Source organism: Strigops habroptila, chromosome 2 (genome assembly GCF_004027225.2).
Source record: "Strigops habroptila isolate Jane chromosome 2, bStrHab1.2.pri, whole genome shotgun sequence".
Classification (NCBI taxonomy): domain Eukaryota; kingdom Metazoa; phylum Chordata; class Aves; order Psittaciformes; family Psittacidae; genus Strigops; species Strigops habroptila.
Genome location: NC_044278.2, coordinates 118,994,152 through 119,006,399, shown reverse-complemented (window position 1 = coordinate 119,006,399; position 12,248 = coordinate 118,994,152). Strand labels below are relative to the sequence as shown.

Here is a 12,248-nt window from a genome sequence, read left to right as displayed (position 1 = left end):
ACTACAAAGTATGTCTACTTTGTAGGCATACTCCTGTCAGCGGGCTTGAGGTCTGCTGACAGCAGTTACAGAGTGCTGATTCTCGTTTCCTCACCTGCAGACCTGTGCCATTTCACTTCCCCCTAAGCATCATTTCTCAAGTGCTTATGTTAGCACAACCTCCTTTAATCCTCTTTATCCCAAGCTAGGTATACTCTGCATCTTCCATCAGAGGATTTCATAGGACTTTACACTTACTAATTAGACCTCACAGCAGTGTGTGAGTGTGATCATCCTAATTTTACGTATCAGGAAAATAACAGATAAAGCCATTCTCACAAGGTCACAGAGAAAGTCCATGGCTAAGGAAGGAATAAAAAGTTAAAAGCCCCATTCACCTCTCTTTTATGGTAGTATAAATTAAAAATAACTTCACAGATACTAATAGAGTCATCCATCTCACCTACCCTACGGTGGAAGAATTCTGCTCAGTGTAATATTTGAGGGTCTTAAAGACACTAAAAGAACTTAAAGGAACAGTAAAAGAATGTAGAAGCCTGTAACACCCTTTTCTATGCAAGCAAAAATTCTGCTTGGGATATATGAATATTGGGATCTTCCTGTTTGGTTTCTTTGGCGAGCAGGGTAGCAATCGCTTGGCAAAAAGCAGACATCTTCATTGTGCATCCTAGCAAGTATCTGGAGCTTTTCCAATCAGTGGAGAGCAAGACCTACTTCTAGGGTGCAATTCATGTCACCCTACAGCAGATATCCAGAAGAGATTATATGAACCCTGCCAGAAACACCTTTTCCTCCCCACTGACTATAAAAGCAGAGTACAGCAAATATCTCCAAAGGAAACATTTATAGTGCAGACAGATGAAATTAGTGAGATGAATCATCACTCTAATGTTTTTTTGGCTGTCATCACGGTGACAGAAATGATGGGAAATCTGTTTCAGACAGAAAGCTTTGAGACTCTTCCTGAGAAGCGATGAGACTTTGTGTTTCTCCAAAATGCTGTTTTACAGCCAGATCCCCTTGTTTGAAACATTTACCCTCCGTCTCCATCCACTGTGAGCTCTGCTGTGAAGTACAGATGCAGCAGTTCACAGATCAAATATTTCAGAGTTACATGTGGCAGGGACTAATCCCCTGATTGCTTTGGCAATTAAAATCATGGCCTTCAGCCAGCACTGTAACTACTGCACGGGCTAGAAGATATGGAGGTGGATGATATGTAGAAAAACATATCACATTTGGTCACACAGAAAGCCACAGAAGATAATCTAGCCTGGAACTAATGGCAGGAAAACCTTAGGACTAAGTCATAGCTTGAGAGAAAGAACTTCCCCATTGAGCTGAGGTGAAGGAAGGGATTCAGCCATGGTTGCAACCTCTGGATTCAAAGTCAATTAGGAGTCAAGAAACTGAAGTTTCAGATCACTGAGTTGAACAGGAGCTGTGTATTTTATGCTAGGAGGTAAAACTGGCATTTTCCTTAGTTCTTCACAGCATCTCCCTGTCTGAAGGGCATCATTTTGACCTGGATTGGATATTGGACCATCAAAGCAATGAGGTTTCAGAATAGCCTCTAGGGCAGTGAGGAAAATTACTTGCTGCTTTTAAGATGAAGTTCATTAATTTTGGAAGGGATTACATGGCAGAATTGCTGAGATAATGGATGACAGGACTAAATGACCCAAAAGATTGTTCCTAGTCCTACATCCCAATACTTGTGTTTAAGTCACGCTGAGATAGGGCTGATTTTTGCAGGACCATGAAACAAGAACCTCGAAGAGGAGTGGAAGGTACCTGTTGTATATCTGAATGCTATGGGAGCACTGGTGGAGCACCACATCAGTTGCACAGCAACTGATCACACATCAGTTGCATCTTAGCACTTTGTCTAAAGCCTGCAGAAGGATCTGGTGGTATAGGCAACAATATCTCACTGGTATCCATGGCTTTCTGCAGATTGTCTTCACCTACCATGAGATCTGTCAGCATTGTACCCCCGTTAGTGCCCTGTTCAACGAGCCATCCAGGATATTGGTACATGTCTCCTGTCACTGGTGTCTGCTGTTGAAGCTTACTGCTCCTCTAATTGAATGGCAAGTTCTTCAATGTTTGCACGTATTTGCTTGACAACCAGGAATGCAGTGGAGCTCTTTAAGCAATATGGTAGACGTGCTTTTTCAGAAGAGGCATGATAGAAGGTTTAGTTGATCTTAATTGGCTTTTGTCAAGCACAAGAAGCTCTCACCCATTCCTAGATTCACAATGAGCATTTTTCAGGGCCCCTGTCCATTAGTCTGTGTGACAGGCCAAAAGCCAGTGAAGGGTGGCAGGCTGCATAATGTGATTTTAAATGAGGCAGAACTTTCTCTCTTAGCTAGTTCCATATGTATTGGATTGCACTTAGCAGCAGCTTGTGCTGACAGTCGATCAGGGTGCTCAGTGCTGGGGTCTGATGGCTGATCTGATTAACCAGTTACAGTAATAATAACCTGTACGTACTTTGGCTCTCGAGCCAGCTCTGCTCAGTTGACAGAGCACACCTTTAGTTTGCATTCCAGCTTAGACAAAGAGCTTGTACACCCGAGGAAGTTAAAGGGGGACAGCAAAGTTAGCACTTATCATCCTACTCCAGGGCAACCACATGTGCATGTGTTCTTATCACAGAGCACTTCTCTGCTTATCCCTCTTTCACGGAAGCTAAGCAATCTCAATTGCCTTGCAGTTCCTAAGATGTTCTGCAAGGTAACAGCATTTGCACTCTGTCAAAGCCCGAAATTCCCATTTGCACATGCTCCTCACATGGCAACTGCTCCAATCCCTTCCTGACTTTAGCTGATTGCCTTGGAATCAAATCTAATTATGGAGAAGGAGCCCTGCTCTCCCACAGACAAGTGTCTTTGGGTGGATGACTTCTGCAGGGTGGGAAAGAAGCATCTCACAGTTTCTTTGCAGCAGATTATAGAGGTTAGATTGGACTTTTCTGTGTTTCCTCCCTGAAAATGGCACAGTTCCAGCACTGGGAGCTGGCTCCTGCAAATGGGCACAGAAACGGGTAATTCACGTTACTCACATAAAGCCAAAGGCCTTGGCTTGCTTTGGCAGAAGGTTGCTCTCATGTTTCCATAGGAACATAAGGGAATTAAAGGTTTTCAGCACATAGCTCTTAGTTTGATCTCACAGTTACTGAGAAAAAACATCTGCTGCCACTACCCAGGTAGCATTGCAAATTCAAACTTTAAGCTCTGAGATGCAAAATCCACACGTTCTGAGATCATGCTCCTCCTGTTGGGGAGTCGGAGATCCCATAAGGAACAAGGGCTTGTAGCACGGCGTGCATCACACCAGTGAGTTGTGCTGATAGGAAGTTGTGACGTGATGACATTTGCTTGAAATGTCAGGACCTTGTAGTGTGAGGAGGTGACAGAACAACGTCACGCTGCAAATAACTACTGGGACACAGTGGGTTTGTTCTGGAAGATGAACTGCAGAAAGCGGTGGCATCGCACTTGTAGCTTTACTTAGTCTTTGCTTAAAAACTTTTAAGTAAAAAAATAGGTGCTAAAAGAATCCATATTTAGAGCTTTCTTGTCTGGCTGGATGCTGAATGACTGAGTGATAAAATGGCAGGTGAAAATCAATAAGTATAGAGGAATTCGCAGGGGAAGGAGCAAGCCTAACTACTCATACGCAACGACAAGCTGTAAAACAGCTCACAGGAAAAAGATTTCAGAACTCCTATGAAAAGTTCTCTGCAAAGATTAGCTTTGTGCTCTGCAGTAGTCAAGGAGGCAGCTAGAAGACAGCAGTGGATGTGGGAAGGCACAGAGAGAAGAGAAAACTGTGTTCTGGCCCCAAAAAGACCATCCTTTTGCATGCTGTGGCTGAACAACTTGTGGAAATGATTGGCACAGGATGCCTGGAGGGACAAAACTAGGCATTCAGATTGGTTTCTAGACCAAACGATGGTGGCATCTAAGCACAGGTCCAGGTGAAACCTCTTCAGAAAGTCCCCTAAATGTCGATGACTAGAATCTGGAGTGTTTGCAAGGAAAGACCATGCTATCATTGCTCCTTTCCTTATGTGTCTGTTCTGGCCATGGTAAGAGACAAGATGTTTTGTTCAATCAGCCTCTGGTCTTCCCAGACACTATTTTTTGACAATAAAAACGTTAACAGCTTGTGGAGGTGGAGTTTCTTCTTCTAATCCTGTCGAACTCATGAACACTTAGTGAACAACTGAGATTCTGTTTACACGTTCAGCAGGACACAGCGAAGGAAGCAATCTGTCCCCAAATTAATTACTTCGTTTTGCATTGTTTTTGTGGTGCTAAATGAATTAGATGTCCCCCCACATAGACACACACACACACGTCCCTTCTGAAACCTTCTTCCTATTGTGTCAGGCTTGTCACTGCAATCTCTCTTAATTGCAGGCTCCTTGGTAATTTCTCTGCCACAACATTTTCCCGAGGAGAACCACTGGTGAGTGCTCAGATGAAAACAAATGCTCTGACAAGCTGGAGTTTTAATTTTTCCTTTAGATTGCTTGTAGAAGAGGATCATTATTAGCAGATGATAATTAGAAAGCAGTAACACTTTAATTTGCAAGGATATATTGAAATTCATTAGCAGCTGCAAGCTTCGCTGTGCTTTGTGGCAAGTGAATTGGAAGTATCAGACTGGGTCCTAATAGCAATAAGAAATGCCCTGACCAAACAACTGCCACTACTATTTCAGCTGTTGATTTACCTCTCCTGTATTTGTATAGCCTGGCTTTATCAGAGAAGCCAAAGACAGGGGAAGGATGAAATTCCTACGGTGGGCTGTATCCCTCCTAATATCTTGTCTAAACTGATCATCTAAAGGCAGTTCTCTCTCGTTCAATGGAGAGAGACAAGAACCTCTACCCAGAAGGAACTTCAGAGAAATGTATTGACAGGACAAGGGATAATGATTTTGAACTGAAAGAGGAGAGACTTAGATTGGATATAAAGAAGTATTTTTTTTGTTACAAGGGTGCTGAGGTGCTGGCACAGGGTGCCCAGAGAAGCTGTGGCTGCCCCATCCCTGGCAGTGTTCAAGGCCAGGTTGGACACACGGGCTTGGAGCAACCTGCTCTAGTGCAAGGTGTCCCTGCCCATGGCAGGGGGGTTGGAACTAGATGATCTTAAGGTTCTTTCTAACCTAAACCATTCTATGATTTTATGTCCTTAAAATACAGAATTATCTTCAGCCAAAAAATTACCATTAGCCTTAAAAAGTAGAGTCCTGTGAAGAGTGGTGAGACTTGAACTGAACATCCCAAGTCCTTCCCCGGCCTGCTGATATCTCTATAGCTACAGAATAGTTTTCTAATCTCCTCTGAGCATTCACTTACGAGTGTTTATTCCCCTGCCAAGACAGGGAAGCAGAGGGTAACCTGAGGACTACTGGTTACTTGTACAATGAATCGCTCCTATTTTGAACAATTATGAAATACAATCACATGAAGAAAGAGCATCTGCTGGATTCTTCTGCCAGGATGAGCCGCTGTGAAGGCACAAACAATGCCAACGTTACGCTGTCAGTGTGAGTTTTCACTGTTAATCATTTATTGAGGTGAGTGGGAAGTGCTTCACACCTGCCAAAGCTTTTGTCTCAGCAGACTTTGCAAACTCAGGCTGGAACCAGATCAGGGAGCACTAATTGAGAATTTTCCATTGGCATTGTGGGCTTTCTGGATTATTATTTTCTTGTTGCCATTTTGCCTCGTGTCATTTCTTCTTTCACCCTCAATTTACTGCTGTTTTGTGGGATTTCAGAGCTGTGAGGAATGAATGCATGCGTTTTGCCATTATACGATTGAGGTGGAAGGGCGGCCTCCTCAGAGCTTGAATTGCCAACGGATTTCAGTGTTGAAAGCTTTGAACTCCAGAGCTCTGTTTGCTATAGCAAAGCAGAAACAGAAGTCATAGAATCACAGACTCATAGAATGGTTTGAGTTGGAAAGGACCTTAAGATCATCCAGTTCCAACCCCCTGCCATGTGCAGGGACACATCACACTAGACCATGTCACCCAAGGCTCTGTCCAACCTGGCCTTGAACACTGCCAGGGATGGGGCAGCCACAGCTTCTCTGGGCACCCTGTGCCAGCGCCTCACCACCCTCACTGTAAAGAACTTCCTTATATCTAACCTGAACTTCCCCTGTTTAAGTTTGAATCCATCACCCCTTGTCCTATCACTCCAGTCCCTGATGAAGAGTCCCTCTCCAGCAGCCTTGTAGCCCCCTTCAGACACTGGAAGCTGCTCTGAGGTCTCCACGCAGCTTCTCTTCTCCAGGCTCAACAGCCCCAATGTTCTCAGCCTGTCTCCATATGGGAGGTGCTCCAGCCCCTGATTATCCACGTGGCCTCCTCTGGACTTGCTCCAACAGCTCCATGTCCTTCTTATGTTGAGGACACCAGAACTGTACACAATACTCCAAGTGGGGTCTCACGAGAGCAGAGTAGAGGGGAAGGACCACCTCCTTTGACCTGCTGGTCACTCTCTTTTTGATGCAGCCCATGGTACAGTTGGTTTCTGGGCTGCGAGTGCACACTGAAGCTGGCTCAAAAGTCATCAAAACCTTGAAACATCCACCCGTGTAGGGAAATGAATAATATTCCTCTTATCTTGTACAAGGGAGACTGGAGGAACAACAAAAGTTGTGGGGTGGTTTTTGCTCTGGTTGAACATGAAAGCGGTGCAGAAAATTGGATTACAGCTTTCTGGATTCCCTGATCTCATGACTCATCTGCCTGAACCTCTCTGCCCAACTCATTTCATTTCCTTTTCACTCAGCCCCCTCATTTCAGTGAGACAAATTCTACACTGCAACCTGACCATGGGTGGCTGTTCCCTTTCTATAGCTGTGCCTCCGGCAATACTTTATCCCAATATAATGGTCACCTCACGGGAGCTTGGAGTGCTTGGAAGCCATGCTGGGACCTTTGAATATTACAAGGGTAGCAGTTTGGCTTTCAGTGTTTATTGGCACAAACCAGGTCTCCTAAGGTATATTTTGCTGCATCCTGCCAAGAAACAGCTAACTGACATGTAACCAAGAAAGAGATTACAACTAGAGCTGACACAAAAGGTCACTAAATCAGTTTGGGTTTCTCTGGTTCAGTAACAATAATGTCATCTCTATGTCAAGAAAAAGAACTTCCTGAGACTCACGGAATCATAGAAAGCTTTGGAAGTGTGAAAGTTCCATCAGATCCTATTTCTCACAGCTTTTCACCTCCTTCCCAAGCAGTGTCTTCTATGAGCTTCTTGGAAAGGGCTGATGTAGAATGACAACTGGCAATGACTAATGACAGCTTGCCCAGACGACGAGTCTGTAATTAATGGGCTGCTCTGTCTCTACTGTTGTCATTGGCCTCACTAAGCTTTAAAAATAGTCTCAGAACTGTTCAAGACCATCCCTGCCCCAAAGAGGCTTTTGAACAGAGGGAAGACAGGATGCATTGAAAAACCTGGACATGGCAGTGGCTTGAGGAGTTGTACTTCTTTTCTGTATTGCTGTTAGCAAATCCCTGCTTATAACTACCATGAATCATAGAATCACGGAACTGTTTGGGTTGGAAGGGACCTAAAAGCTCATCCAGTTCCAACCCCCTGCCACGGGCAGGGACACCTTCCACTAGAGCAGGTTGCTCCAAGCCCCTGTGCCCAGCCTGGCCTTGAACACTGCCAGGGATGGGGCAGCCACAGCTTCTCTGGGAAAAGTCTGTGCCAGCGCCTCAGCACCCTCACAGGGAAGAGCTTCTGCCTCAGAGCTCATCTCAATCTCCCCTCTGGCAGGTTAAAGCCATCCCCCTTGGCCTGTCCCTCCAGGCCCTTGTCCAAAGCCCCTCTCCAGGTTTCCTGTAGCCCCTTTAGGCACTGGGAGCTGCTCTAAGGTCTTCCGTTAAGGAGCCTTCTCTTCTCCAGGCTGAACAAACCCAGCTGTCTCAGCCTGGCTTCATAGCAGAGTCTAGCCAAGAATAGAAACAACAGCTCAGCTGTTTATGTCTTGCTACTCTTTATGAAATACCTCGTTAAAGGATCCCCAGGTTTTGCTGAGGGGTTGCTTTACAAAAACATTGGGAGAGGCTTGGAAATTGTGAGGAAGGAGGGAGCTACCACTCTCAGATGCAAGGCAAAAGGAAACCTGCAGCACATTGATGGTGGAGCCAAGAACATCTAACTCCTTGCAATCCCAACAGCTGGGCAAGAAGACATACGACAGGCAAAAATGCCAGATTCCTAAAAGCATTCCTGCATGGGCATCCTTGCTCCTCTTCACAAACACTGCAGAAGGTGTGTATACTAACAGTGCTCCTACCTCATCTCTATTCCAAGGAGCTGTGGACAGCTGGGAGGAGCGACATCCTCCATATGCAGAGCTTGTTACCTTGAGACTGCCAGACTGAAGTCTTGGCTCCACACAGGACTGCATATGTTTGGCTAAACCTGTTTTGCACAATTTAGTTCACAGTCATGAAGGCTCTGTGATGCTTTTATGCTGATGTGACTGTGCTTTTATCACATTTAAGAAAGCTAATCAGGAGCCAGGTGAAGTCACACTGAATTAAACCATTCCCACATCAAAATTAGTGTCCACCCCCCGTAGGATTTAAGCTGGATGCCACGATATATAATGTCAATGTATAAATCTCAGTATCTCTGAGCTGTATGATGGTTTTGCTGTTATTATATAGATGTTATTATATATATTATACATTATACAGTATATATTATATTATATATTATATATTACATATTATATATTATATACATTATGTATTATATATTATTTATTATATATTATATATTACACACATATTATACATATTTTTTTTTATATATATATATCTCTGCCTACAGAGCTTTTTATTTTTTTAATGCCAAGAAAGCCTCAGTGAACTGAACCTAAGTGAATCCAGTCCAGATTGGGAAGGACCAAACACTGTTATTTGGTAAGGAGGAGTAGTGGCTAAGTGAGTATAAAATTGATGGGTGGATTTATTCTATTGCCCTTTTGACATGCGGCCATCATTACATCCCTCTGATTTGGCACTCCCCCCAGCCACCTCAATAAGAAGAACCAGGAGCGAGGGTGAGACATACCCACTTATTTACAGAGGCAAGCCCTTAGGATGTGTTTGTGGGTTAACTGGGGAAGGTTTGTAAAATCCAAGGGCATTGAAGCATGACTAAACAAGCCCCTTCCAAAAAGACCCCTTTAGAAATGCCTGTGGAGAAGCAGCAGTCTCACCCCTGGGATTTGTAAGGGTAGCATCAGTGCCTTTGCCTCCATCTCCGCAGCGGGTATCATCGAACGGGAGGCACTGATCCCCGGTTCCAGCCAAGACCTCGGAATTCTTCACAATGTCTTTCACTGATGTGGTTGACTTGATTTTATAGATACGTCGGCTGTTGGTGTCGGAGAGGTAGATGGAGCCAGTGATTGGATCTGTGGTCAAGTAATACTTATGGGCTGGGCTGTGGCTGAAAAACAAGGGTATGATGTTATTATTTCCTTGGATGATTTGTTTCCTTAAGTCAACAGGCAATGCAAGCATTCTAGAGGATAAAAATGCACAGGGCGGGCGGACAGACTGGGAGAGTGGAGCAGTGCTGTACTGGACAATGTTAGTGCACAGTGCGTTACAGCACAGGGTCCTGAGCTATAGCTGTTACCAATCCCTGTGCTTGGGGTGATCTCTGGCATGGAGAGCAGCTACCAAAGGGAAAGGCTCTCTGGCTTTAGCCAAAGTCATGCCAGGAATTAGCAGAGGTTGAGTCCAGTGCCTGAGTTTGCTTAATTTACTTAATACAGACATAGTGCTAAAACTGGTGTTAGTGCAGTGCCAGAATGTGAAGGGAAAGCACAGTACATGGTACACTAGGGGCAGAAAACACAGGAAAAAATAAAGTTGAAAACAAAAATCTGCCCTCCCCAGAAAGACCCCAATACAAAACCCCAAAGCAAACTCCCCAGTATAAAGCACTTGAAGATGTACTTTTCAAGGTCACTGTATCAAGGTTTATGTGGTGCTAGTGCTGACTCCAGCAAAGACTCTAGAGTCCTGTCCTGCCCTCGTGGAGGTTAGGGGAAGCCCTGCCACTGAATTCAGCTGGCTGGACCTCAGTAAAGAGAGAAATAAAATGGTTCTTGGAGTGCCACATTTTGTCCTAAGTCAAACATGAACTAGGAAGAGAGCTGAGGAATGTGAACATGAGTCCCCTGTTCAACCCTACTCACTCACTGCTGCCTCGAAAATCATAGAATCATAGAATAGTTAGGGTTGGAAAGGACCTTAAGATCATCTAGTTCCAACCCTCTGCCATGGGCAGGGACACCTCGCACTAAACAATGTTGCCCAAGACTCCATCCAACGTGGCCTTGAACACTGTCAAGGATGGAACATTCACAACTTCCTTGGGCAACCCATTCCAGTGCCTCACCACCCTCACGGTAAAGAACTTCTTCCTTATATCTAAGCTAAACTTCCCCTGTTTAAGTTTGAACCCATTCCCCTTTGTTCTGTCGCTACAGTCCCTGATGAAGGGTCCCTCCCCAGCATCCTTGTAGGCCTGAGAAAGGGTGGCTGAGAGAAAGGGCTGAGCAGATAGGAAAATAGTTTTTAGCTCTCTAACTACGACACTAAATGAGCCCAAGACCAAAGAAATGAATAAACCAGCAGCCACTTTATGGAAAGCATTCAATGGGACTGGCCAGAGAAACAACCAGATGAGTTTAGACACAATTTTAATCATTGTCTTTCAAGGATTCTCTCTATAGTTTAATACTAAACTTATTAACTGTCTTTATTAGAATTTACTACTAGTGTGTATTGAACTGCGTCTCTTCTAAGCCTGAAACCAACGTATTAAACTTGTAACACCTGCTGCCCGAACACAGGTCTCCTTCCTTCTATGAAAGGCTAAATAGTAATTAGAACTAGGATGAAAAAGTCTCTCCTTTCTCCAGAACACCTTCAAGCTGTCTAAACTCATCAGGTTCCACGAATTCATAATAATCATAGGGGCCATAGTTCACAATTTCCCACTTAGTGGAATTGTTCCAGGAGAAGCTGGTTAGAAACCTGAGTGTCGATCATAGTTGACTCTATCCCTCATAACAAGAATTTTCCTCTCTCTTTCAACCTTTCTGTTAGGAAAATTAACCCCTCTTCAGACACTATGGAATTATTCTCTGCTTAAAAAAGCTCTAACTTGGTTCTTCATTTGAATTACTTAATACTTTTGGAGGGGGAAAAAGCCTCTCTGATTTATTCTGGAGTATCCCTTGTGATTTATCCTATTAAAGTCTGAACAGATTTCATCTCCACAAATGACACTGATTCTGGCTAAATAAAATGCTCTGACCTTCAAGACAGCTCCAGCCTGACAGTTCAGTCTCCATCTGTATTCCTTCCCAATGACAGCAGGCTGGGAGGGTATTACTTCATTTACCTGCATGTCACTCACACTAAGCAAGTGGCTTCGAGCCTGGTGGAAGAAGTTCCCTGTGGGAATCCATCATCCATTCTGATCAGGGCCTTGCGTTTTCTGCTGACTGTCCTAATAGAGCCCAGCTGAATGTCAGTCAGCTTTTGAGCTGTTCATAATCTCTCTTTTGCATGAGAGGTGGACAAGAGGAGGATGTTTTTAATGGCACTTTGCAATTCCTTAGCATCTTTGCCTGGAAAGCACAGATAGCTTTCACTACGTCTTACAGAGGGCCATTTGCAGATGGACAAAGGCAGCTGACTTTCTTAAAGAGGGAGAAAAATGGTGTCAGAACTGGAAGTTCCTGCTCCCCTCTCCCTTATTGGTTTTCATAGCCTCACTCTGCTGTATTTTCTTATTGATTATAACCTTTTCTAATCCCAGCTCCTGCGTAGAATGGACACTGAAACAAATGCTGATTACTTCTAACCACGGATCAGAGAACCGGGTAAAAGCAAAACATTCATCCAGCAGAGAAGCTGAATAGTAACTAAATTTACTAAGTAAAAACCTGCCATATTAATACTTTGAGTTGCTGCTGGTAACCCAAATTTAGCTTTATTAATGGGGTCTTGAATATAGCTGCTGCAAAAAAGTAGGTGTGAATTCAAAGTTCACAATCACTAAAACATTAGCACTGACTGGTTAAACCTTTAGTCTGCTTCATAGTTGGATGCCAGAGGCACACACACCTTGAGCAGCAAATGTGCCTTGTAAGAGGTAGG

At 44.1% G+C, this 12,248-nt stretch overlaps 1 protein-coding gene across 11 annotated transcripts in view; it reads right to left on the bottom strand.

The window, feature by feature from the left end:
• TENM4 (teneurin transmembrane protein 4) overlaps positions 1-12,248 on the bottom strand; it is a 1,610,848-nt gene that overhangs the window by 53,158 nt on the left and 1,545,442 nt on the right. For all 11 annotated transcript variants that reach the window (XM_030476261.1, XM_030476262.1, XM_030476263.1 and 8 more), the window contains one exon: positions 9,284-9,516. In XM_030476261.1, coding sequence (XP_030332121.1) covers positions 9,284-9,516 — 233 coding nt within the window. The remainder of the gene's footprint in view (positions 1-9,283; positions 9,517-12,248) is intronic.